General features: G+C 58.1%; 1 protein-coding gene across 4 annotated transcripts in view; it reads left to right on the plus strand.

The window, feature by feature from the left end:
- Positions 1 to 26,660, plus strand: part of DAB2IP (DAB2 interacting protein) — a 194,479-nt gene that overhangs the window by 50,057 nt on the left and 117,762 nt on the right. Inside the window, exon 1 of one of the 4 annotated variants that reach the window (XM_046655221.1) lies at positions 18,693 to 18,973. The exons of 2 other annotated variants lie outside the window; for them this stretch is intronic. In XM_046655221.1, the coding sequence (XP_046511177.1) occupies positions 18,850 to 18,973 (124 nt within the window). In that variant the 5' untranslated portion in view covers positions 18,693 to 18,849. Of the gene's footprint in view, positions 1 to 18,692; positions 18,974 to 26,660 lie in introns of those variants that run through there. One more of the 4 variants, XM_046655191.1, reaches the window with a different exon arrangement.

Here is a 26,660-nt window from a genome sequence, read left to right on the forward strand (position 1 = left end):
TGTTTTCCCTTAAGCCCCTACCTCTAAGCCAGCGGTTCTTAACTGGGGACCCCAGAAATCTCTGGGTGGAATCCAGAGTGTCCAAGAACTTGGACAGGAAAAAAAATCCCACTTTTATTTTCACTAACCTCTAATTACAATGACAAACTGTAATCCTTTCACTTACGAATGTAGGCAATGAACCACAGGGACGGGACGTTAGCTGTTCTATGATTTTGTGGAAATCACAGAAATCACAGAAACTATCATGTCATAGTATAGTTTTGTGGGGATCTTGAAATAACACTTTTGTTCCTCATACTTCAAAATTACAGTAGTTATTAGACTTAGATCTTATTATTTAAGGCATTAACAAAGAAGCACGTATAATGCTATACATTTTTTAATGATATTTCGATAACCATATTTCAATGTAATGGGTTTCCTTTGTAACTTCGGTATTTCATTTTACGCATTTAAAAACATTTTTCTGAGAAGGGGGCCTTGGGCCTTACTGGAGGCGCTGGGGGTCCATGACACCAAAAGAGGTGAAAGACTCCTACCGAGGGACCGGGAGGGGCCCTTGCAGGTGCCTCCCCTCACTCACAGGGTCCCGTGTCCTGTTGTCGGTGGGCTTCGTCGGCACAGAACCAGCCTGCTCCACGTAGCCAGCCATGTGCTGGGCTCCTAGTGAGAGAAGGCACTGCCCTCCAGGAGCTCCTGGGATCCCTGGGCGTGGGGGCGAGGGGGCAAGACCTGAACACAAACGGCTGTACGAGGGGCCGGTGAGACCCTGTGCTGTCGGGATTCCGAGGAGGGAGAAGTCACATCTGCAGGGAGGCAGTGAAGTAAGAGACACAGGGAAAAGCATGTCAGGCAGAGGGGCCAGCATGAGCGAAGGCATAGACACTGGAGGCTGGGGCATGTGTGGTGACCGTGGAGGAGGTGGTGGTGCGAGACAGGGCATGGGGCGGGGGCAGGGGGAGCCCTAGATGCCAGGCAAGGAGCTTGCACCCTGTGCTGTCAGACAAGGGAGCCACGGCAAGGTTTTCAGCAGCGGAGTGACTGGTCAGGTTTGGGTTCCAGGACAGTCCCTCTGGCTGCTGGGTGGAGGGACGACCAGAGGGGATGGGGCTGGAGGCCGGGTGGCCAGCGAGGAAACTGGGCACTTGTCTGGCAGGGGACATGAAGACCTGAACTGAGCCCAAACTGAGGGTCCTCATGGGGGCAGAACAGGGAGCTGTCCCAGCTGTGGAGTGAGGTGGGTGGAAGGTGAGACCTCAGGTGCTGGAGTCTGAACGTCAGGGTTTGAACCCTGGTTCTGTGCCTTATGAGCTGCATGGCCTCGGGCCTTTTGGTGACACTCTCCAAGGTTCATTTCCTCCTCTGAGACACCCTGTGATGAGAGCACCGCCTGGCAGGGTTGTTGTGAGTGAGAAATGAGACGATGCTCAGCACAATGCCTGGCCCAGAGTAAGTGGTGGGCACGGCGTGGCTATGACTGTTTCATCACCAAGAATTGAACAGATGGGCCCCAGGACCCATTGGAAGGGAGGGGCTGCAGGGAGAAGAGAGGCTGCGTCTGAGGTTGCAGATAGCAGATCTGAGGCCTGGGCCTCTGTGCCGGCCTCAGAGAGCAAGTCTACCCCGACTCCCCGCCCTGCGCTCTGGGTGCTGTCTTCCCCCTTGTCCGAAAGGGCTGGGGTGGGGCCCCCTCCTCCCCTGTCTTTACCTCCTCCTCCCAGCTTGCCCTCAGCGAGGCCTCCCCTGGCCCTCAAGTGTCATCCCCCCAGGAAGGCTCAAACAAAAATTCTGCCTCTTTCCGACACCTCTGGCAGTATCTGACCCCTTCTTTCCCTCCGGAGTTCCCAGTGTCCAGAAGGCGCAGTGACTGAGCGGGTGCTCAGAGAGAGCGACATTAGGAGTCCCAGAGCAGGAAGTGTCTAGACCAGCATCCCACTGTGAACCCAGGAGCCCTCGCGGAGCAGGGATGCCCCGGGCAAGGTGGCCTTCCAGGGAGGAAGACAGGGTCTTCACACATGGGCCCTGCTCACGCTGGTGCTGAGCCTTGGGGCCCTGGGATTCCATATGCACCTTCCCACACTCAACCCGGACCCTCACGGGGGACTCCCACGCCCTGCGTGGCCCCCCTCCTTCCGGGGTCGAGAGGTTCCAGTTTTCACTCCGCTGAGGGACTGCGCTGCTCTGAGCGGCGGGAGAATAAATTTGCGTGTTTTGGAGAGCATGCAGAAGCATATTTGGGGCCTTTAATCTTCTTAATAAATCGTCTTCAGCTTGTGCACTGTTAAACCCCCGGAAAATTCATGAGCACGCCGGGAACAGAGCCCTCATCGGGAGGGTCTGATGTGAATGAACAACACAATAAACGCGGCTTCTCAACTGGGTCAGGGAAAGCCTCCGAGGCCCGGAGAGAGGACATTCCCGCTCGCTGGGCCCTCCCTAGGCCTATAAATTAGTCATGCACACAAAGGGGGCCTTGTCCTCTCTTGTCAGCGCCAGGGGGTTGTGTCTGTGCCCACTGACCCACCCCCACTCCCACCTCGGCTGCAGACAGAGTGCCTGGTGAGGCCTTTCAGCTTCTGTGCTTTGTTATTCCTGTGTCTCCAGAGCAAGGTGGGTGTACATTTCAGCAAGAGAGATGTAGGTTAGATAGTAGGAAGAACTTCCTGGCTGACCGTGGGGTGGTGTGAAATCCCGGAGCGGGCTGCTCACGAAACTGGAGGAGACTGTCTTCTGTAAGGGCTTTAAAGACCTGGCAAGCTCTGTCCCCCTTTGGCATTTTCGGGCCGTGACAGCAGTGGCCAGAACAGACATTACCCCAGGGTCTAGTGCCAGGAACCAGCCTGGAAAGTGCCTCTCTCTGGGCTGTGTTGGCGGGTTTATCACCTGCCTGGCTTAAGAGGCCCAGCATCCCCTAAGCCCAAGCCCTCACCATGGTCTAAACATGTGGCTTTTGGAAAAGGCAAGTCAGGTCTCTGTGGTTCCCAGGCTGCTGCTAAACCTCAGTGGGTTCCTTCCCTTCCCTGATGCCCTCTGCCTGTTAGAAGCCTTCTCCAAGGCCTGGCCCAGATGCCACCTCCTCTGTGAAGCCTTCCTGGATTTCCCCTTGCCCTGTTGGTCAGAATCAGTTACTCCCTTCATTATGCTTCCTCTGCCTTGGGCCCTTATTGGTGGGTCCCTTTGGGGGTTCACGTGTCCCACCAGACTGTCAGCTCCCTGAGGACAGGGACTGTGTTAGAGCCCCCTTGTGCCCACACAATGCCCCTCCCAGGATACTGCCAGTACTTGCATGGGTTTTCAAATGCCAGCTCCTGGGAAGTGTCCCCCATGCACCCGAGTGTGGGAGCTGAATGGCCTGGTTTCCGAATGCCAGCTGTGGGAATCCTGGGCTCTTGAACCAGGAGCAGAGCAGGGACAGGAGGGGAGGGACCGGTGGGAGTCCCTGGCTGGCCACGGCTGGCCCTGTCTTTACTTGCTCGGTTCTAACATTTCATGAGTCTTTAGTATTCTTTTTCCTCTGAGCCTCCTTAAAGCCCTCCAATTCTACAGGTCCTTGGGGGGAGGTGAAACGGTCCTAAAGTGTACACAGGAGCCCCTCCCGGGCCATGGTGGCCCCAGGCGTCCCTTTGTGCGTGGAAACCAGCCCTATCCTAGCACAAGTCTGGGCAGGTGCAGCCTTTGTGAGCAGTTTAGAAGGGGTGACGTGTAGGTCTGAGGCTGGGCGGGCAGGGGGGTGAAGTTCACCTTCAGCCCCAGAGAAAGGAAAGGAGCGAGGCGCTGGGGGAGGGGGAGGGGGAGAGCTTACTCTAGGGGAGGGGCACGTCTGGGAGGTGTTACCAGGTTTGCCCAGAACATAAGGGAAGAGAGTGGGTCCTGGTGGTCCAGCCTCAGGGGTGGGCATGGAAAGGAGGCCAGTGGTGGAACAGTAGGATGCAGGGAACGGCCCGGTCAGTCGGTTAGGGAGGACTTTCTGGGGCTGTCTTCTGCCCCAGCCCCAGTCCCCAGCCCTGGCGAGGCTGGGAGGAAGGGGTTCCTCCTCCCCTGCCCCCGCCACCCCCGACCATGTGGGCCAGGCTGCTCCCTGCTGACTTGGGTCTCAGAGGCACCCTCAGCCCTTGGCCAGAGGAGGAGCCGTGGGGCCCCAGGCATGTCAGTGATTCTGTGTGTGTGCGTGTGTGTGTGTGTATATCAGGGAAGCTGGTGGCGGGTGACTACGGTGTGGAGCACCAGCTGGAGAGGCAGGGCCGTGGTGTGAGCTGGCCAGACGCGGACAGTCAGTGCCTCGGGAGGTCACCAGGTGGAGAAAGGGAGCTGTGAGACCTGTGGGGTCAAGGAGGCCTTTGGGCTATTCATTGGATGGCACTAATTCAGTGCCTAAAAATAACCCCCGACTCAGTGCAGCACTGCCGAATTTTCCAAGCTCTTTCAGATCCACAAACTCATTTCAGTTTCCAGCGGCCTGGGAGGAAGTGAGTTCCATCCTTATTTGACCACAGGGAACATGAAGTTCTAGAACAAACTTGTGAAGGGCCTGCGGCTAGCTGGTGGTAGAACCTGGACCGGAGCCCCCCTTTCTCTGGCCATAGGTTGAGTGTGGCCTCCTGTGGACCAGAAACGGAGTGAGGGGGGCATTCGCTTTCTGTCCCAATGCCCTGCCTTCAGGGCAGAAAGTCCCCTAGGAGAAAGGTTAGGATGGGGAGGACAGACACAATGGAGGAGAGAGGAGCTCTGACAGGGTGGGGGTCGGGGCAAGGGGCATCAGCGAGGACTTGCTGTGGGGGTACTTTGGAGCTAGGCTTTGGGAAAGGAAGGATGGGCAAAAGCCGAGGGAGTGGGGATGGGGATGGAGAGAGTAGAAAGTGGATTTAGGCCCGGCCAGCTTGCAAAGCCTTGACACCCAGCCTGAGCATCCTCTGCCGGACTGGGCAGATACTCTGAGGACAAGAGTCACATTTGAAGAAGCCGGCGTGGAGGACCCTGTGGCCAGTCTCGGGCCTGGAGTCTCAGGTCATCTGGTGGCAAACCATGGCTGCCCCAGCCCCTTTGAGTGGGTAGCTCCCTGTAGCCTCTAGATCCTTCTCCCCTCCCAGCCCTGTCCCTCTCTGTCCTTTTTCTCCTGGCCAGGCCTCCTGCCCCAACTCACTTTAATTCTCCCTTTAGTATTAAGAAGAGAGAAACTGCTTCTTAAGATGGCAGAGTGACTGAAGAGAGGTGGTTGCCATGGAAACTCTAAAGTTGAAGCAGAAACTTTCAGGAGCGGGAGCGGGGAGGAAAGCCGACCCAGTGGCTGAGGGCCGAGGAGCAGGGAGGCCTGGCCCAGGCTGGCCTGGAATGCCCCACTGCCCAACACCCCCCAGCCGGCCAGGCAGTGCTGGGACCTGCGCGCCTGGGAGCAGGAGAGCCGCCTGGAGGCGAGGTGCCTGGTACCAGAGTGAGGTAAGCAGCTGTGGTCTGAGGAGGAGCCCGTGTCTTCTGCCCAGATCCCTGCTTGGTTCTGAGCTGCCAGGCACACGTCCGGCTGGGGCGGCCCAGGATTCCCTGCAGGTCTTTGCTTGATGTCTTACTCCACTGTTTTAACACGCAAAAATGACTCGGCCCAGGACTAGACGGTTTACAAGGCAGCTTCTCACGTGTTGCCTCATGCAAGTCCTGTGATGGTCCTGGGAGGATGGTATTCTTAGTCTACAGATGGAGGAGATGAGGCCCAGAGAGGTTAGGGGACTTGCCCTAGGTCACACAGCTGAGGACCTCCAGGGGTGGGATTGCAACCCCTGGGCTGTCAGACCCTAAAGCCCTGAGCTCTCTCTGCCTCCCTGCCACTTTTTGTGTTTGAGTGGGTGGCTTTGCCTGGAGCTGTCAGCTCCCTGCAGCTCTAGCCCCTTCTCATCCCTCACTCCAGTAGGACTTCCTCTGGGGCACCGCCATGTACTTCCTGTGCAACCCTAGGGAAGTTGCTTCTCTCTGAGGCTTGATTTCCCCATCTGTAAAAGGGGCACAACAGTACCTTCCGCCTCTAAAGGGAGCTGAGAGGATGCACGGAGACAATTCAAGTCAGGCCCTGGGCACAGTGCCTGGCACCGAGGATACTCAGAAATCTCTGCCAGCTGCATCTGAACTTAGGAGGCACCCGGAGGGGTAAGCAGGGCTGGGATGCAACCTCCCTATATGTCAGAAGAGTTTCCTCTTCTGTGAAATGGGTCTGATGAGTTCCTGCCTTGCCTGGGGAGTTGGAGATGTCGATAAAGGTTGTGGCTGTGGAGCCTCTGAAATCATTGAGGCTGGTTGGGGGAAGCACCAGTCTCCAGCCCAGCCCTACAACTGGCCACCAGGGCCCCAGAGGGCACCGGACATCTTAGCCTACATTCTCGCCAGGCTTCCCTGCCAGGCGGAAGGAGGCAGGGTACAAGAGTTGGGTCCCTGCCCAGTTAGCCTGAGTGTGAGGCCTGGACCTGCTCAAGGTGTGGATCTGAGGAGCCCTCAGCATCCCACGTGGCCTCTTGGGCCTGCTTCTGACCTGGAGCCAAGTTTTAGATTTCTCCAGGGAGAGGCCCAGTGTGCCAGATGTGTTATTAAACCGCAGAAAGGCAGCACGCTGCGTGTGAAAGATAATGGGGGAATTTATTGGACGGGCTATAAATCACAGAATGAAAAGCACCCAAACGTGCAGGGAGGAAAATTCAGTCCTGAGCTGTGACTTTTTTGGGGTAGGGGTAGAGGGCATTTGGCCCCGTGTCCCTGTGAGCCCAGGAGGTTGTTGACGCACGGAGGCCCAGAGGTCTGGGGGCTCCAGCGTACATTCATGTGCACAGTGCCTGTGCCTGCAAATAGCACTGTGACGTCCCCACCCTCCTCTTGATGGGCAGCAGCCGTGTGACAGGCCAGGCTGGACACTGGGGTTGTGATGGTGAACCAGGCAGAAGGACCCAGCCGTCAAGGGGAGCAGTGTGCCAGGAGAGACAGATCATCAAAAAACCAGAAATCATCGCACGATGCGATGGGCTTCCCGGAGGAAAGACGAGGGAGCCCCGGGAGAATGATGCGGGAATGAGGAGGGATGTGGAGGGGGAAGCAGTGCGTTTGGAGAGGGAGAGGGGGTGTCTCTGGAAAGGAAGACTGCGTGGGAGTCGGCCAGGTGGCTCAGGAGAGCCAGGCCGGGAGAGATGAGCCAGAAAGAGCGTCCAAAGGCTGGCAAGGCCACGGGGCTGGGCCAGAGGCCTGTTTTTAACATGCTCACTCTGGCTGCTTTGTGGAAAATAGATTCACGGGGCAAGAGAGGATTTGGGGCGACCAGGTGGGGGCTGTGGGAGTCCCCAAAGCTAGAGATGGTGGTGAGCTCGATCTGGGTAATGGCAGTGGAGATGGAGAGAGGTGGACAGACTCAGGCTAGGGTTTGGAGCTGGCAATCATGTGCTTCACGACGGGGGGGCGCAGAGTCTAGGAAGCGTGCCCTGTGTCCTGAGTCCTAGGAGTGGGAATGGTGGGAGCAAAGACATGAAGGAGAGAAGTGGTGGGGGCTGGGGGCCAGTGTGGCTGAGGAAGGGGTAGCTGTAGGGAGTAGAGAGAGGTGTGGTCAGGGAGGGGCGGGGGCAGCATCCATGGACCACCACCCCAGGCTGGGACTAGAAGCCAAGGCCCCAGCCTTATTGCTACAGGCCACCTTTTTACAAACAGCTCTCCCTTCTTGGTACCGGGAAAGGGGCTGGCAGGTTAATTACCTGGGGACAGTTGAAGGGAGACCACTTGTGGCAGCACAGGGTTATCACTAGGAGCCAGGCTGTGTGAGATGGAGTCTTGTCTCTGCTACAGTCACCTTCCTGTGCCTGTAAAATGGGAGAGTAATAGTGTCCACCTCTGAGCTTGTTATAAGGACTCCCTGAGTTAATATTGCCTGGCACAGAGTAAGCACTGTATTGGGGTTTATCACCATGTGCTGTGTGACCTTGGGCAAGGTGCTCCCCTCTCTGGGCCTTGCTTTCTCCTGTCTGCTCTCTGCAAACACTTTGGGTAAAGGTTCTCGAATCTCCATTGTGCGTGGTGTCCGGCTCCTGAGGGTGGCCAGAGGTGCAACACCAACCTGGCAGTGTCACCTCAGATGGGACCATGTCCTTCCTGGCCCTGTAAGGGGACACCAGGCCTATCAGAGCCGTAAGGGAATATTTTAATCAGCTCAGGACCTCGTGAGGTCACAGGGCACAGAGACCAGGACAAAAGGGCCAGTCAGGGCTGCTGCCGGCCTGAGCTGACCCCCGGGCCCTGGAACCTCGACCACGTGTGGGGAGCCTGGGGAGGGAGGTGGAGGCTGGGGGGTTCACTGCGGATGGGGACCATGGGCAAACTGCTCATTTTCCATTCTGAGCCTCAGTTTGCCCACTGTACTGTGAGGCTTGGAATCCTGGCCTGCCTGCCACACACAGGGGACAGGCTGCAGTTTGTAAAAGGCTTGTGACACTGTTGGGGGCCAGGGTCCCAGAAACCTCCATATAGAGCGAGGGGGCCCTGAGACAGAGCAATAGGTGAGCCATGTGGTTAGTGTGGGCCCACCCCCTGCTGGTTAAAATGCAGACTCCTGGGCTCTCCCCGGTGGGCCTGGGCATCTGCGTTTTAACATGCTCCCCGGGAGACTGAAGTGCCTTAAAGTCTGAAAACTGAGGTTCTGGGTCCTCCCCTTTGCACCAGCGGGAAGAAGAGCCAGAGCGGGTGGGGAAGCCTTGCCCAAAACACTCAGCAGACTGGGACCCTGAGCCATGCCGCCCTAGGGTCCTCGAGGGGGCACAGCTCTGGGACCCCTGGGAGTCCTGGGCTGGGCCTCCCTAGCCAGGCGAGCGCTCCCGGTGGTGGCGCGGGGGCCGAGACTCCGTCCTTGGGCTCCACAGCCCGGCAGGGGGCAGCACCGGCCAGCACCTCCGGAGGCCTCCAGGCTGTTCTGCGGGCACCCGGCAGGGCCTGGCCTGAGTGGGAAGCCGGTCTGCCCGTGCATGGGGGCCGGTGTAAGGGGGGTGGGTATGAGAGGGGGCACCAGGAGGACGCAAGAAACATGAGGCCAAGGAAAGCAGATCCAGAAACTTCTGAAGCCCCCTTGCAGCTTCCTGGGGCAGAGGCTACAGGGGAAGAGGAGAGGGCCCTGGTGTCCGAGGGGCTGCGAGGAGGCCGCTGTAACCCAGGCTGCTTTCCCAGGGCTGCCAGTGGGACTAGGATCAACTCGGGGGGCCCCCACCCGTGTCCTCTGGGCTTTCTAGTGAAGGTCAGTCCGAGGTCAGCCCTTCAAACCGTAACCCTGGCATCGTAGCCAGGAGGGATGTGGGGGTGGGGCTGGAGTCTCTGCCTTCCTGTGCCTGTAACGGCTTCATGTGCTGCTGGGAACTGGGGAAGGAGGGCGGGGCAAGTCCCAATCTCCTGAGCCCTGGGTTGAGGGTGGGGGGACCACTAGATCCCTAAAGGCCTTCTGCCATTCCTAGTTGTGGGACGGCACCTTCCCCGTCAGACTTTCTGAGGACAGGGAGGGCCAGTTGGGTAGTGAGCTCCCCATCATCAAAGGTATGCCAGCCAAGGCTAGTGAATTTTGCTTCCTCTTAGCCCTTTTTCTGTGGTCCTGGACCATCGCCTCTCCACACCTCGTCCGTCTGTTTATGATAATAATTAATCACCAGGAGAGCCCCACCTGCAGAGAAGGGCAAGTCCCTAGCCGAGGGGGGAATGGGGCCTGCTGATTTCCAGGATGACCTTAAACTTGTTTTCCTTGGCCCCAAAATTTCAGCGACTTCCTGTTTGAGCAGGCGCAGAAATTCTAGGGCCCCAGCCCTTCCTCCTCCCCCTGGTGGAATTTCCAGACAAAATGCTGTTCCCAGGGTGGGGGCAGGGTCAGCATTGTTCTCCCTCTCAAGGGGAGTTGAGGGGTGACAGGTTGCAAAAGCTACATTTAATTCTCACCTGCACAGCCTCAGGATGCCAGCTAGGGACTGGATGGGATCTCCAGGAAAGGCCAGCAAGCGCGAGAACCATGGCTCTGGCACAGCCTGCCCCTCCTCTAACACCTGCTGTGGCTCCCATTTATCTTCCAGATCAGGCACAGAGTTTCTGAGTGTCAGTGCCTAGGGGTCCTGAAAGACCACCCAGGCTAACCACATTTTACAGGAGGGGAAGCTGGGGCTATGAACGAGAGGGGACTTGCTCAAAGCCACACGACAAAGCAAAGGCATTTATTTATCCGTTCATTTGTTCTGTGCCAGCTCCTGCAGAGTCAGGACTTACACCCTGGCCTCCTGACCAGCCCCAGAGGGCCACTGAGAAGTAAACTCTGCAGCCTGCTGTCCACATGTCACACGGAGGAAAGCCCAGGCCCAGAGAGATGAAGCCACTTGCCCCTGGTCTCACACCTCCCTTCTTTTTTTATTTTGGTGAGGAAGATTTGCCTTGAGCTAACATCTATTGCCAATCTTCCTCTTTTTTATTTTTTTGGTTGCTTGAGGAAGATCAGCCCTGAGCCAACATCTGTGCCAATCTTTCCTCTAGTCTGCATGTGGGACACCTCCACAGCATGGCTGATGAGTCGAGCGGATCCGCACCCAGGATCCAAACCCCTGGACCCGGGCCATGAAGTGGAGCACGTGGAACCTTAACCACCAGGCCATGGGGCCAGCCCCCCCAACCCCAGCATCTGCCTTCTTGATAAAAGAATGGGGGCTTTGAGCCCAGCTCCCTTGGTTCACCTCATTCATGAAATGTTTGCTGAGCACTGTTCCGTGCACTGAGGGTGTGGCTGTGACAGGACTAACGAGGCCCTGCCCTCATTAAAGTCTGGGGGAGACCATTAGGGAACCCTAATACCCAGATAAGAGAGTTTCAGCAAGAGATAAGTTCAAGAACTTAAAACAGGGCAATGGGACAGGGTGGGGGAGGGGTTGGGGCCAAGGACTGGAGAAAATGTGGCCAGGGAAGGCCTCTGAGGGTGTGACACTTGAGCTGAGGCCTGAGGACAGGAAGGAGCTGACCACTGGAAGATCTAGGGTTAGTGTGTGAGGCAGAGGATCAGCAAATGCAAAGGCCCTGAGGTGAGACCACGTTTGGTATGTTCAAGGACTGACAAGATAGCCAGCTGAGTCTAGAACCCTCTTAGCCAGGGGCTCCCCAAGAAAGCTGCAAGAAAGCTCTTTTTTAATTTTATTTTACTTTCTGTGAGGAAGACTGGCCCTGAGCTAACATCTGTGCTGGTCTTCCTCTACTTTGTATGTGGGACGCCTCCACAGCATGGCTGATGAGTGGAGTAGGTCTGTGCCTGGGATCTGAACCCCCGAACCCTGGGCTGCGGAAGCAGAGCATGTAGACCTTCAACCACTTGGCCATGGGGCCAGCCCCTGAGAAAGCTCTTTCAAGAATGTGGATTTCTAGGGGCTGGCCCCGTGGCGCAGCGGTTAAGTTTGCATGCTCCGCTTCGGCGGCCCCGGGTTCACCGGTTTGGATCTTGGGCGTGGACTTACGCACTGCTTGGCAAGCCATGCTGTGGCAGGCGTCCTATGTATAAAATAGAGAAGATGGGCAGAGATGTCATGTCAGGGCCAATCTTCCCCAGCAAAAAGAGGAGGATTGGAGGCGGATGTTAGCTCAGGGTCAATCTTCCTCAGAAAAAAAGAATATATGGATTTCTTGGCCCCACCCACAGAGATTTGGATTCAGTGACGCTGGGTATAGGGCCCGGGAATCTGTTCAGTGTAGTTCATGGCCATCTAGCCAGCTGCCCACCTACAGGCCAGCCTCATGGAGCCAGCCCCTCCTTTCACAGTTGCAGAGTAAGGATCAGAGAGGGCTATGACTTATTCAAAGTGAGGCGGCCACACAGCAGCAGAGCTAGGCCTGGAGCCCTGATCCCCTGTCTCTCTGTTCAGGGCTCCTTCCTTACCACTTCACCTGTCTCCTTCTGGAGGGGCTGCCTGGGCCTTACCCCTGCCTGGCCCTATCTCCTGGTCTCTTCTCCCTGACCTCACCCCTCACACACTCCATACGGCCAGCTCCCCAGTCCCATCTCATCCTCTGCTCCAGCTTCGCAGTTCTACACACAGCCCCCAGGATATGCCTTGCTGGTTGCCACCTCTGCGCCTTTGCTCATGCTGTCTCCACCCCCAAGAATACCCTCCTCTGCTCTCTACCCAGTCAACCCCTACTCAGCCTTTGAGCTCGATGCCAATGACTCTTCCTCCAGGCAGTCTTCCAGGACTCCTCCCTCCTCCAGTTCCCTCAGTGCTGACTCCAGATCGGATGGACTCAGCCACTTTTCCCAAATGTTGCCACCCTCTCTCCCATTCAGTCTTACTGAGAGCCTGCTCTGGGCTAGTAACTGTGCTGACCGGCTCCAGCTGTCCTGCTCTCAAGGAGTCCACAGATTAGTGAGAAAAGAAATAGCCCAGAGGGGCAGATGTTGGCCAGTTTTTATACAGGGCTTTGATTCACTATGCTGTTTGACCTTCCACAACCTCACAAAGCATAGGTATCATCATGCCCACTCTCTAGTTGAGGAAACAGAGGCACAGAGAGGTGAAAGCACTAATCTGGGGTCACACAGCCAAGAAGTGCTGGTTCCTCACCCCAAATCTGATGCTCTTTCAGCTCCCCACCTGGATGGCAGCTCCCCAGGAGCTGGCTATGGGGTTGGTTCATCTGTCCTCATCAGAGGGCTCTGCGGGGATTGAGCGAGGCCCCTCCCCCCGGAACCCAGGCCGGTGCCAGCCATGAAATGGTTCACAGATGACCAGGCAGGCCTGCCTGGGAGGGGAGGGGGCTCTCTGACCTCACACTGGGACCATATGCCACCCCCTCTGGTCGCACGGTGGGTGTGGAGCTGTCTGGGCCCATAGCTGGGAGGGGAGGAAGAGCCCGGAGATCTGGAGCCTCCGCCCCAGGCCCGGCCGGGAGAGGGAGGGGCCGTGGGCCCACCTGGAGCTTGGCAGCCTTTCTGGGTCAGGGCCGCGAGAGGAAGTACACGGAGAGAGTTGCTCTGGGCCGGCCATCTGGGCTGAAATGCTGAAATGCTGGCTGCTGGGGTGGGAGTGAGGGAGGAGGATGGGGGCTGGGGCTGGGAGAGCGGATCCCAGCCGCCCCCAGCCACAGGACTGGGCCCCGAGCTTCGGGGGGCAGCCGGCCCACAGTGGAAGCCAGGGCCCCTGTGGGCAGAATGCATCACGCATCTGGGGGGCTGGTCCAGGTGACTGAGGGGGAAAGGGGGTCTTGGCAGCTCTGTTTAAGTCCCCAGATGGACTCACTCTCAAGTCCTGTGTGACCTCGGGTGAGTCACTGCCTGTCTGGCCTCACTTCCCCTTCTTCAGGGAGTTGATGCGGTACCCCCCCCCCCCCCCCCGCCCCCGACTGCTCCGTGCTGGGGTGGGAGGGGCAGTCAGACCCTCCACAATCGGGCGGTTGATGCCAGATCCCAGCTTGTGGTGAATTAGGCAGGTCCTCTGGGCAAGTGGCTGTCCCGCCGGGCCTCAGTTTCCCTGGTCCCATCACCTACTCTGAAGGTTCCTGTAGCTCTGACATTCCAGGATTTTATGACAGGCGGTTGACGTGTACGAGGGAGATATGTCTTCTCTGAGCTTCTGGAGGATGGGAGGGAACACACAGGTGCTGGTTGGGACTGGGGGAAATTTCCCAATCTTGATAGAATCCCATGGAGGTGGGCTGGGCAGAGATGTCTTGTCTCTATTTAACACATGGAAACCTGAGGCCCAGAGATGTCAAGGGGCTTTCTTTGAGTCACAGAGCACCCCCCAAATCACAGAGTGACCCTGGTGACTGCCCTTCTGCCTTTAGAGCCCTGACCTGTCCCAAGGGCTCACCCTCAGCCCAGCTTTGGGTGACTTGGTTTAAAAAAACTCTCACACTCCCGGAGGCTCTGTCTGTGTGTGTTCAAATGTCCACGCTTGACTGGGCCCCCAGTTCCGTCTGTGTTGAGAGGGGCAGAGCCATCCACGCCCGGGGTCATCACAGCCCTGACTGGGCCATTTTCTGTGAAGGATGTCATTAAATTCATCAGTAGCTTTTGGGAGGAAGTCTGGGGGGCAGTGGAGGCCATGGACGCCTGGCTGGGCTTCAAGCACTTGTGTGTGACCCCGGGGGCTTGTCTGCACCTTCTGCCCCGGGGGGTGAGCCCCGCTCCAGCCTCCTCCAGCCCCTGAATGAACGTCCTCCTCCTGGTCCAGCCTCATTCCCGGACGAATGGTGGACGCAGGAAGCCGTCATTGCCTGTCAGACGGGATGCCTCCCCGGGCAGAGGCCTGTGACCTTAACCATGACCGCCCCCCGCCTCCCCGCAGCACCCCCACCACCGCCACAACCCTGCCCAGGGCTCTAGCATCTCAGAGGTTGAGACTGGCCTGGCAGGCGGATGTGTGCAGGGCTGCCTGGCCGGGGACTTCCCCTGGTCACCGCTGCCTACGCTTGTCCCGACAGGAAACCTGACAGGTCTGAGCCCTCCAGACACCCATTGTGTGGGGCCTGGTGTGGGCTCCAGTGTTTCCCCTGTCAGGACTCCCGTCCCTCCTTGCCTCCTCCTGTTCCTTGTCAAAGCTGGCTTTTAAGGAAAGTTCCAGGCTATCACCCCTCCTCCATCTCTGCATTAAGTCCGGCTCAACCTTAAGACATACTCTTTCTAGCCCACCTGGGTTCAAATCCTGACTCCTAGTGCCAGCTGTGTGACCTATGGGGGCTTACTTACCTCTCTGTGCCTCCAATATTTTCTGTAAAATGAAGGTGGTAACCATCTGCCTCATAGGATGGTTGTGAAATTAAATGAGATAATGTGCATAGAATGCTGTGGACAGGGTCAGGCACACGGTCATGCTGAATACGGTTTGTTAGACTAATTCCTATCTTCACCCTCAGACAAACCTTTCGAGGCCAAACTGGTAACCCTCCTATGTTAGAAGCCTTGGACTTCTGTGGTCCCTTCCAGGCATGAGCATCTCCCCCCTGGGTGGCATCTGGTGTTAGATAACTAGTTGCTGTAGTTTTCTTCCTGCACAAAATGGGCCCTCACGAAAGGCCAGGCGCTTCTGCTTGGCGCTCAGCTGGAGAAATGGGTGATCTGTGCTAACACGGGAGGAAAAACGGTCCTGTATGGGCAATGGAAGGCTTTCAAGGATGACTCTGACAATTTGCTTTTCTGCACCGTCGTCCTCACTGACTCTAACCCTAACACCCCTGGCAAGATGCAAAACGGCACTGGGGTGGCCCCTCCCACTCAGCCCTGGCCTGGCCCCGTGGTCTGCCTGGACTTGCGGCCCAGCTCTGCGGGCACCCACCACCTCCTCTGTGGATCCATGCCTCCCTGCTCTTCCATGTCCTCATTATTCAAGCCAATGGGTCGGGTGGGCAGAGGTCAGGGGCTCTATCCTTGGGGCTCAGACTCCTTTACTGAAGTGATGTCTGAGCTGCTTCCTGAGGGATTCGGAGGACTCACCAGGCGGGTGCAGAAGAGATTCACGGCGGGCATCCGGCCAGCAGGGCAAAGGCTGGAGGCGGGAATGAGCGTGGCACCTTTGGAGGCCGGGAAGAGTTAGATCAAGGTGGGTGCAGTGGGTGAGGGCGCAGAGGGAGGCGGCTGCTTGGTGACCGACCTTGGCCCTCGCTACTCTGGGAGTTCACTTTTGGAAGCTTTTGAGGAAGTGTGAAGGTTGTGGTAAGGTCGGGTCAGATGTAGCCGGCCCCAGGCCCCTTGCTCTGCACTTAAGAGACATGAAGATTTCCGGACCCCACCCAGACCTACTGAACCAAGAGTCTTGGGGGAACCCCAGCAATATGCAGGTTTAATGAGCTGGGCTCCTTTGGAGGCTCAGGGGCCTGGAGGCTGCAGCCTGGACACCCACCCAGAGCAGCACGTGGAGGCGGGAGGTGGGCCCCTTCAAGAGCCCCTCTGGAGGCTGGACAGAGGCGGGACTCTCAGCCCGGGGTGGCCCTGGGCCCACAGATGGCGGGGGCCTGGGAAGCCCATGCTGGCCAAGACTTCCCCTTGGAGGGGTCTGTCTTAGGAAGTGGTGTTGGTGGGGGGGGGGGCGGCATTTTCAGGCACGCCTCCCCCAGTCTAGGCAGTTCCCGGAAGGGGGGCTGCTTCTGTTTAAAGGGAGGAGGCCACGGGGCAGCCGGAGCCGGTGGGTGGCTTGTTCCACAGCAGGATTGATTCCAGATGCTCTGCTGGGGCGTGCAGGGGGCAGCCTTTGTCTGCCTGCCCGCTGTGGGGGTCCTGGGCCAGGAGGACAGGCAGAGAGCCCAGGCCCCTTCTCTCCTAATTCCTGCCCTGCCCCCTGCCTACCCAGCACCCCAGCTGGTGCCCACTGGGTCCCCACTCGAGGCCTGTGGCGACGTTCAGCTTGGGTGGTTGGCGATGCCCACCCCATCCAAGGCCAGGAGTGCAGAAGCTCCTTCCTCTTCCTTAGCTGACCCTCCTCCCTCCACAAGGCAGACAGATTGGGGGTCCACAGCATCTCCTTGTAGGCAGGGAAACTGAGGCACAGAGAAGCACTTGAGAAGCCTGAGTATAATCAGAGAGACCATACCAGATGTTTCGAGCCCAGCTGTGTTTACAGCTGAGGTCCTGAGTTCCTGGCTACTTCCCCCGCCTCTGTGCACACACACCTAAATCTGCCTGTTGGGGGCCCCAGGCCCAGACCAGCCGTGCCAGCCCCTGGTCAGTCTGCTGGCAGGGAGCCTCCCATGCCCTCCTGGGAAGGCTAGAACCTGGCTGATCAGGGCACTCCTGCTCTGGGAAAGAAACTGGGCTGGACGAACCCCAGGCCCTGGGGACAGGGCTGCGGCCCCCATCCTGAGCTGGACTGGCAGGCCGGCCGTGGGGGTTACTCAATCCTGGAAGTGCCAAGCTGTGGGCAGCCGGCTGCGGGAGCCCCACCTGAGTGGGGAGGCCCAGGTTGGGCGGAGGAGGATGCGTGAAGACCCGCAGCCTGCCTCTGGACTGGGGGACTGGGTACAGCTTTTCCCAAGAAGCAATGTCTGCTCCTGAGAATGAGCTAGAGCACTGCTTAACCCAAAGGAGCATAAGGGTGTCACTGCAGCCACGTGGTTTTCCATCTCCCCAGGGGTTGGCGGTGCTCTGGGGAGAGGGGCCAGGGGAGCTGAGAGCTGGGACGACCAGACTGGGTTTGGAAGCCATACCCCTCCTGCCCCTCCCCCCTAGTCCTAGCGAGGCGCCTGGCTTCCAGCTGTGATCCAGGCTCCTCCCGACCTGGGGGCCCTCCCCCTGGCTGAGGGAGCCTGGGAGGGGGCTCCCCTGTGAGGTGCAAAACCCGGCCTGGATTCCTGCCCAGACCGCCCCGCCCCCTCCAGGGCCACGCCTCTTCAGCTGTTCTGGAGGAGGACATCCAGACTGCCTCAGGGACTCGCCCACAAACTCACCCCTGAGACTGCCCGTGGCGAGCCCTAGGCTGAGACCACTTGCCTGTGTTAGTTTCCCTGTGACTGACACAGTCAGACCTGCTGTCAGGCCTCAGTTTCCCCTTCTGTACTTGAGTGGATGGAGCTCAGGCAGGTGGTTGTCTGAATAATTTAAAAGATAAACGCTGCTGTCGGGGCTAGGGAGAGTAGGGAGAGAGATGCCATCGAGGGCCCCGGGTGATCGGGGAAGGCTGGAGGAGGTGGAGGAGGAGGATGGATCAGGAGAAAAGCAGCTGGGAGGGCAGTCCCTGCTGGGGGTGGAGCAGAGGAGTGAGAAGTAGGGAGTGGTAGGTGAGGCTGGAGGGTGGTTTGGTTGGGGCCAGATGTTGGAGCCTCAATACCAGAGAAGGTTGTTTGGACTTGTTGCTGTTGGGCTCTGGGGAGCCATGGAAGGTTCTTGAGCTGGGGAGTCATGACTTGGAGAAGAAAGCTTTTTAGCAGCGTGCAGTAGAGGGAGTTGGCACCCTCCCTTCTCCCAGCCTCAGTTTCCCATCCCCACGGTAGGGCAAGGATTGTTCTGCTCTGCCTGCAGACCTGCCAGAGCTGCTGTAAATGCTCAGTGGGAGGAAGACTTCACAGCATCCACAGTGTTTTTTGGGGGAGAGGGTCCAGATCAAAGGGGGCAAAATGTTCAGATTTGGCAAAGCCGGGCTGGATACACAGGTGTTCATTATGTTCTCTCTCCTTTTGTGTGCTTGTTATATGCATGATAATTTTAATTAATATAAAAATAATATATGTTCAAACGGGACAATTTTTAAAATGTAAAGAATAGGCAATCATCCCGCGTGAAAGGGGAGGCTTTTCAACCCGGCTGCGGCCAGGGGCCCGCGGAACAGTATGTTTGCGGGTCGATACTCAGCCCAGTGCCCTTGGGGCAGAATCGGCCCCGCGGCATCAGCCTCATTCAGACCCTGATTGGAGGTGACCGGTTCCACAACACAGTGCCCGCCTGGTCACCTCGCGTGCGCCCTGCCCAGTGCCGGGGAGCGCGCACACGTGGGTGTGCACCGTTTACACCCGCCGGCGGGCTGGGGCCCCCGCACGCCCCGAGGTCGGGCATCGCCTCTCAGGCGCCAGGGTGGAGGCGGTGACCCTCCTGGGGACCTGCCTGGGGTCCCGGGACACTCCGGGCCGCCTCGGCCCGCGGACTCCAGGCCGGGATTTCTCCCGCACTGACTTTCCGGGCCGGTGCCAGCCCGGCCTCTCGGTCCCCGGCCCCCGCCGCGGGGCCGGCTGCTTCGGGGAGGGCGGGGGCCGGAGGAGGAGTTGGAGCGACTTTGTGGGGCAGCCTTGGCCTCGGCGGCGGTCGCTCCGACGTGCGCGGGAGAAGCAGGACGCCCGCCGGGCGGGCCGGAGCGGCCGATGGGGCCCGTGTGAGCGTGCCCAGGCCCGGCCCGGTGCCCGGCGGGCGGCAGCATGTCCGCGGGCGGCAGCGCCAGGAAGACCACCGGGAGGCCCTCCTACTACTACCGGCTGCTGCGGCGACCCCGGCTGCAGCGACAGAGGAGCCGCTCCCGCAGCCGGACCCGGCCCGCCAGGGGTAGGCGCCACCCCGACCCCTGACCTCCCCCCCATCCCTACCGCCGCTTCGCCACCTGATGCCCAGGGATGCCGGGGTCCCTGGGTTCTCCTTCAGTCTGCCTGGGACCCCTCATCCGCCCCTTCTGGCCGCTTGTTACTGTGTCTGCTTGACCCCCATTCCCTCAGCTTCTCCTTCATTCCCGCTCTCCTGGGGAAACTGAGGCTGTAGTGTCTCCCCCTTATGCCATGGGCAGGGGAATGGGAAATTGCGATTAGGGGTTCTCTTTCTTCCCCCTCTCAGATTCCACCGCGGCTTGCCTGTGCTTCAGTTTACATGCAGCTTGGCAATGAATAATCCTGAGTGGATCTGGGCTGCCCCTCACCTGGCTTTCCCTGCGCTGGCCAACCCCCTGCACACGCTTCTCTCCTCAGGGACTTAACAGGCTTCCCCCTTCTTGGATGGGGGGACAGGTGGGTGGACTATAGGGGCTCTGTCCCTCCTTGGCTGCGGAGGTGCCGCGGCTTCCATCTGTCGGAGACCCCTCGGAGTGGGTGGGCGCCACCTCCTTTGAGAAGAGATTGTCTCGCGGCCTGGAGGCTGGACGGGGAGGAGGGGGAGGTGCGAGCAGCAGTTTTCGTTTTCTAGTAACAGGATCCTCAGCTGGAAAGCGTGTGATCCAGGGGGCTGCCTTCTGGGCGGGGTGGGGCCGGGGACTTCCTTCCGTGGCCGGGTGGGAGGTGGGAGGGAGGCCCCCTGGAAGGAGGAGGCCTTCGAAGGGGCCCTGGGGAGGCCGGAGTCCCGGCACAGGCTCACGCCCACTGAGGTGCTCCTGGGCGGGAGGGAGGAGGGGGTTGGTAGCGCCCATCCCGGAGCTGGGCTGAGTGTCTAGCATCAGGGTATCTTGGGAATCGGGAAGGCGGAGCCTGATCAGAGGTGTTTGAGCAAATCTGGGCTTGGAATCTGGCAGACCTCGGTCAAACCCCACCCCCCCTTCCCCAGGCGCTGGTTGTGCGACCTGGGCCCTGGAGTGTTGCCCCTGAAGCTCCCTTTTCTTATCAGCATGAGGGGGAATGAAGCCGGCAGGCCATGCACGTTCGTTCGCTTCTCCCCAGAATGGGGAAGACTTTTCCCACAGTCTGGGCTGAGCAACAATGTACAGGGCTTCCTCAGGAAGTAGTGAGTTCCCCGTGTGTGGAAGGGTTCAAGCTGAGGCTGGGAGTGTGCTCATGTGTGTGCTGGGAGTTCTGTCCTCAAGGGCCTGGGGGCCTGTGGTCCACCTCCCCTTGCTTTCCTTGAAGTGGCCTCTGGCCTCTCCCTCCCTCCAGGCTTGGCCTGGGAAACCAGAGATCTGGGTTCAAGCACTGTGTCCTTGGGCAAATCACTTCCCTTTTCTAAGTCTCAGTTTCTTGAGCTGTAAAAGGGGGCCAGCAGGCCGCGGAGGATTCCAGGAGAGAGCTAGTTCCTGCTGTGAGAAACGGGAACTGCACAAATGCCCTATAATGCTCAGGCCGCTGAGCCCTCCTGCAGCCACCCCACCCTAGCTCAGCGCCCTGCGTAACCTTTCCCTCAGCCTGCTTCCATCCCTGACTGCAGAGGCCCAGAGAGGACCGGGAGTCCCTCTCCTGCTCAGCTGAGTAGACAGGAGACAGTCAATGTGTCTGGCCATCCCTGAGCCCCAGCTCTCAGGCCCGGTCTGTGCAGGAACCCCTGCTTTGTGCCCCAGCCTTGAAGGAGCTCGCAGCCGCAGGGAGTAGGGAGGAGACTGCTGAACAGAACTCACACCTGGGGAAATCAGGGAGCGCTTGACAGAGGAGGTGACATTTGGACAGAGTTTCATAGGATTGCCCTCGGCAGAGGGAGTGGTTGAGTCAGATCTGGGTTCATATCCCAGCTCTGCGCAAAATTGTCCTTTAATCAGTTACCTCTCCAAGCCTCAGTGGCCTCGTCTGGTCAGTGGGGTAGTGAAGGCAGGGTTGGCTAAGGAAGGAGAGCGGATGCCTGGAGAGCTAGAAGCCTGTGCTGCCTGGGACTTGGGCACAGTTACGTGTGAGCTCTTGTTGTCCATACTCTGGACGGAAGGAACAGCCTGTGCAAAGACAGGGAGAAGGAAAACGTCTTGAGTGTTGTGGACAGAGTTCCTTCTGGGGTGGCCGAGGGGGGTCAGTGGGGGAGGGGGAGGATAGCAGGGAACAGTAGTTTGGGCCTGATGAAGGGCCTTGAGTGCTGGGGAGTCCTGCTGGTGGGAGCTGCCTGGCAGGGCGACAGGTGGAGGCTGGAGGCCTAGAGCAGCCACTTACCTCCCTCCACTGCACCCCCATCCCTGATTCGGCCCCAGGGCCGCCCCTCCTCCTGAGGGCAGTGCCCCACCCAGGGGGTAATGCATACTGGGGGAGCCACCCCGTGGCCTTGACCTCCCCTTTGACCTCCGGCCTCAGTCTCATCTGCTTGGGGACTTGATCTCATGGGAGTGACATCACACTCCAGAGGAGGAGGTGGTAGCCGGCACCCCAGCTCCCATCAGGCCCTTGCTCCACACCCGTGTGGCCTCTGCCTCTGCCGTTAGCAAGGAAGGACAGTGACCGAGAGGTTGGGGGTGTGTTTGTTCAGAGACGGGAAAGCACGGGGGAGAGCTGCCCGGTGGAGGCCTGCAGCTGGCCGCCAGGGAAGGGGTTGTGGCCGGGCTGCCACCTCTGCCTGCCCTCTGCCCCCACTGCCCCTCTAGAACAGACTTGAGAGCAGGACTGTGTCCCTGGCAGGGCTGCCAGTGGGGGACCGCATCTGCAGCCCCCAGGTTTCACCAAAGAGGGACATTAAGCAGGTCTCTTCCCTTCTCCAGGCCCCAATTTCCCCATCTGAAGAATGGGCAGAGTGAGACTCTCTGTTGATGATGGCCAGATGCAGGGTGGAAACAGTGACCTTTGGATGGCGAGGGTCATCTGGCCGTTTCACGTTGTGCCTTGTGACCCAGAGTCTACTTGGCCCATGGATTTGAGGGGGTCCTGTCCCCAGAGGAGTGTCACTTGCCTGGGTGCCTTCCCACTTTCCCCCACCGAGGTCAAGAAGAGCTTTGTCTGTCTGGCCTGTCTGTCCCCAGGGCTACTGGGGGAGATGCAGGTTTTCCTCTCACCTTGGATGAAGTCCTGGCCCATCCATTCAGCTGGCGAACACATCTTGAGCTCCTCCTGTGTGCTGGCTCCAGCCTGGGCACTGGGGCACGTGGGGACGAACTGTATGCTCCCAGCCCTCGGCAAGCCCCCAGTCAGTTGGGGAGGCTGGCTTGCTGAGGTGCACTGGGGCACAGAGCCCTTTTTGGGGCACAGAGCAACGGTTAGTGGGAGCCACCATCTGGTTGTGTGACTCTGGGCACGTCCCGGGGCCTCAGTCTTCCCATCTGTCCAGTGGGGCCGATCCCGCCCTGCTGGCTCTTGTGTCGGGAGACCTCTTGGAGTGCCCATGCCTGTACTCGGGAGGTTTAGATTCTTTTCTTCCTGTCTCCTGAGTTTTTCCAGGGGCCCAGCCCCGTGCCAGGCCCAGCCTGGGCGCTGGGGGCTTGGCGGATGTTTCCTGCTGAGACGGTCAGTTCCTCCTCCGTGCCTATACACACCCCCGTCGCATGGCCCTGTGTCTGGGCTGCTGTGTGGTCCCCTCCCCTCCACCTGGGTCTTTCCTTTCAGGGTCCGCTGGAGTCCGCCTGTGGGGTCTTAGGAGGGGGTCCCAGGAATGCCCCAGCACACTTTGAGGGTTGCAGGCAGGAGCGCCTCACAGCAGTGCCCAGGAGTGCTGGGGTGACCTGACGTGGTGCTCCCCTCCCGGGGCTTAGAACATGGGGTCCAGCTGGGGACACTGAGGCACAGAGGGGCCACCTTCACAGAGCAGGGTGTGGAACCCAGGGCTGCTGGCCCCCAGGAAGATGGTGACATGGTTCGGAAGGGTACTGGTTTGACACAGCCACTTCCTAACTGGGAACAATGGCTAGGGGAGGGCCTGTGTGCCACCTTAGGGAAGGGCGGGGACTGGGAACTCCACCTGGGGACCCTGGCTTCAGGGAGACCAGCCAAGAGGCCCCTGGGAGTAGCTCGGACCCTGTGGGCTGGACAAGCCTGAGAATAGCCCTGAGGGTGGGGGCTGGTTGTATCTTGTGGGTCCATCTCTCCCTGCTGTCTTTATTTGTTCCCTCTGGGGCCCCAGGCCTGGCTCTCTGTCCCCAACTTGGATGAGACTTCTGAAGTTGTACATGCACCTTTTCTGCCTCGTGTCTTCGTCTGTTCCTGCTGAGACATGATCTCTCTTTTGGGGCTTGGCCTCAGCTTCTCCAGGCTCTCCTCCTCCTTACATACCTCAGGGACTGGGAGGCTCACTCTCTATATGGTGTGTAATAAAAGCAAAAATAACTTCTGTGTGCCTGGCAGTGAGCTTAACTGTGCTTGCCTTATCTCGTTTAATGCTTAGAACAACACTGAGATAGATACTGGCATTAGCCTCATTTTATAGGTGAGGAAACTACGTCACAGAGAGTAGGAGCTCTGTCCAGTGTCACACAGCTCAGAAACAGCGGAGCCCAGCTCTGCCCGACTCCAGATCCTGCACTTGTAAATGCGCCACCTCACTATTCCTTGGACAGGCAGACCTTTCTGAGGTTAGGCCTTGGCTTTGATAAGCCCACGTCCTCCTCCTATCTGATTTGCACAGTCAACGACTCTACCGAGTGTTCACGGCCATCATCTCCCACAATTCTGGCCATAACTCAGGAGGGAGGCAAGGGGATGACCTCCTTGGCATCGGCAGGGGGGTCAGTCCTCCTGATTGGCTCTTCCACCTGCCTGGGATGACTCAGGTGATCCCCCAGGCTCAGTCTCTTCCCCTGCCCCCACCCCCTGTATCCTGATCTCATTCATGTTCTGCCAACCTTGTCCTTTCCTTGGGCAGGTCACAGGTCTTCGCCAAGTCCCTTTGTGCAAAGGGTTCAGTGTTCCCTGGTGTGAGGTCCCTGGAGACAGGCAGACAGCTGGTCCTTGAGGCCCCACTTAATCTGCCTCTGGGCCTTTGAGTTTGCTCATCACCTTTAATAATAAGGAAGATAATAGCTGCCTTTTACCCAGCTGAGCATGTGCCAGGCCCTGTGCCACGAGCTTCACCTGATTCTCTCATACCTCATTTCAACTCCCCAACCCTCCTAGGAGGTGAGGGTCGTCATCAACACTTCCTGTTGTCAGGTGAGCAAACCGAGCTCGGGGTGGTGAAGTCACTGGCTTCAGAGGCAAGGTTTGGACCAAGGCAGCAGACTGCAAAGCTCTCGTTTGGAGCCACCCTCAGAAGCCCAGTGCTTCCTCTTCTTTTCTTTGGTGGGTGCGATTCAGAGAGCACTGGAGTGGGCCAAAGTGCTCTTGATCTCAGTGGGTTGGGTGTAGAGTTCTGATTCCGGGCGCTCCATCCCTGCCCGGCTGCGTTCTGTGCTTCCTGGAATCTGGTGATGCTGGGAGCCAGCCTGGCTCAGCTGCCAACTTGGGAGGTTGGAGGCATTGATCCTTGTGGGCTCTGGCGGCTCCAGCACTGGGAGCTATCTGTTCTCTTTGACAGCTGGGGAAACTGAGGCCTGCAGAGCCAAGGCCACTTGCCCAAGGTTGCGTCAGGATGTTAAGAGAGATCCATGTCTGGAAGCCGGACCTCCTTGCGTCTGATTTCAGTGTCGGTTTTGTTTATTGCCTTTCCTAAGATTAGCCCAGATGGGGAAACTGAGGCAGCAGGGCTCCTTGTTGGGTCTTCTCGGAACAGGGAATGGGGGGGTGTTGAACTCTTATGTAACAACGCAGATGTGCTCACGCCCTGGGCCGCATGCGTGTTGTGTTTAGAAATGACATGAAGCCTTTTGACTGTTTTTCAAAGAAAAGCAGCGGCTGCCATGTTTCCCCTGCACCTTCCTCTGAGGCCACGTGGGTAAATGTCAGGAAAGGGAGAGTGTTTCCTGGTCAGGAACATTCGGAGCCTGCTGGGAGCTGAAGTTTTGTTTTCTGTTGAGTAGGTGTTTGGGGAGTCAGTTCCTGGCCCTCCCTCGCCCCCGCCCGCTGTTCCTTGCGAAGGTTGCACTTGACAGCTGCTGGGAGGAGGGGTCTGAGGATGAGCAGCGGAGATGCCCGCGCGTGGAGTGGCGGGGTGGTTATTTTTAGCCATCCCGATCCGGTGGAGGCATTTGAGCGTTTGTTCAATATTTAATTATCCATCTGAAATTGGCCCACGTGGCCTTGAGTTTGGAAGCGGCTCTCTGGGCTGTGATTTCCTCTGATTGCATAAATAAGGAAGTGAGGGGGACTCTCAATAGCCCTCCAAATAATAATAATGAAAAAAAAAAAAAAGAGTAGACTCGGTCCTCAGAAAAGACAGGCTTGGTTGCGCAGTCTAGACAGGCCACCTGTACGTTAGCAGAAAAGACGAGTCTGCCGAGGACGCCCGTCACACCCTCGGAAGTGCAGCCGTGCCTGCTGGATGAGTCCCAGACTTCGCAGCTGCCTGGGTTTTATTTGGGATGGGGTTTTCCCTCCTTCGCCAGGTTCCTCTGTTGACTTTGACAGCTGCTGGTCCCCCAGAGGTGGATTGGGGATTTTGCTTTTGGAAGTCTTGTTAGCTTTTATTTCCCTCCTCTTCTCCCTGACAGACAGGAGAGCACCAGCGGCATCTGGGCTGTGTTATTTCTTCTTTCTTGGCCCTTGGAGGTGATTTGTTGACACGGCTGTGAAATGAAAAAGGCAGAGCGCAGGGAGGAAGATGTGGGAGCTGGGAGGCTCTGCCCCCCTCCCCTGAGCCCCTGGCGGATGAGGGAGCGAGGGGAGGGGAAGAGAGAGTGGGGCCAGAGGGAGCCAGGCAGCCAGAGATGGGCTCTTTTTTGATGTCCTGCTTGGTATGGGGGTTTGTAGAACCTGGATTTGGCGATTGGAAACCAATAAATTGGCAATCTGGGATAGTCTCAGGAAAAAGTGGTTTTCTATCCATTTATATCTCTATTTTTGGGACTGAGTTTGGCCCAGGAGTGTGGCAAGGGCGGGAGTCCTGACTGTACCATAAATGCTGTGTGACCTCAGACAAGTCACTAAATGTCTCTGGGCTCAGAAACACTTCTAACAGGTAGCTGCAACCCAGCATAGGGTAGCATTATAGGCTGGGTGAGTTGTCATTGTCTGTTCCTCCAAAGCCTGAGGGTTCACTGCAGCTCTATTAGGGCTGATCTAGAAATAAAATGTGATGCCTGTGGGGATGGCAAGCATCCAGATGGTTTCTTGGCATCCCCTTCCCCCCGAGGCTGCTGTAAGTATCACTTGTACTTGTTCCGAGCGGCAGAGCTTTAGTGAGCCACCTATTGTTTGCACGCCCTGTGCCAGGGGCTGCCGTGGAGGAGGTGGCCAGCCCCCACCTCAGGGAGCTGAGCCGAGGGGAAGGTGGTCCTGTAATCAGGTTAGCAGGACTGGAAGGGGAGGCAAAGCCTTGGGTGTTAAACCAAGAGGTTGGAACTCCCCCTGGCAGGCTGCGGGGAATCAAAGGAAGGATTTTGAAAATAACAGTAATTCCAACAACGACTTCCATTTTTTGAGCACTTACCCAGTTCCCAGTGCTCTTCTGAGTCCTTTGCATGCATCAAGTCATTAAATCCTCATTCTCACAGATATCTCATCAGCTCCATTTTGCAGATGAGAAAACTGAGGCTCAGACGGGTTAG

This window comes from Equus quagga, chromosome 1, assembly GCF_021613505.1.
Source record: "Equus quagga isolate Etosha38 chromosome 1, UCLA_HA_Equagga_1.0, whole genome shotgun sequence".
Lineage (NCBI taxonomy): Eukaryota > Metazoa > Chordata > Mammalia > Perissodactyla > Equidae > Equus > Equus quagga.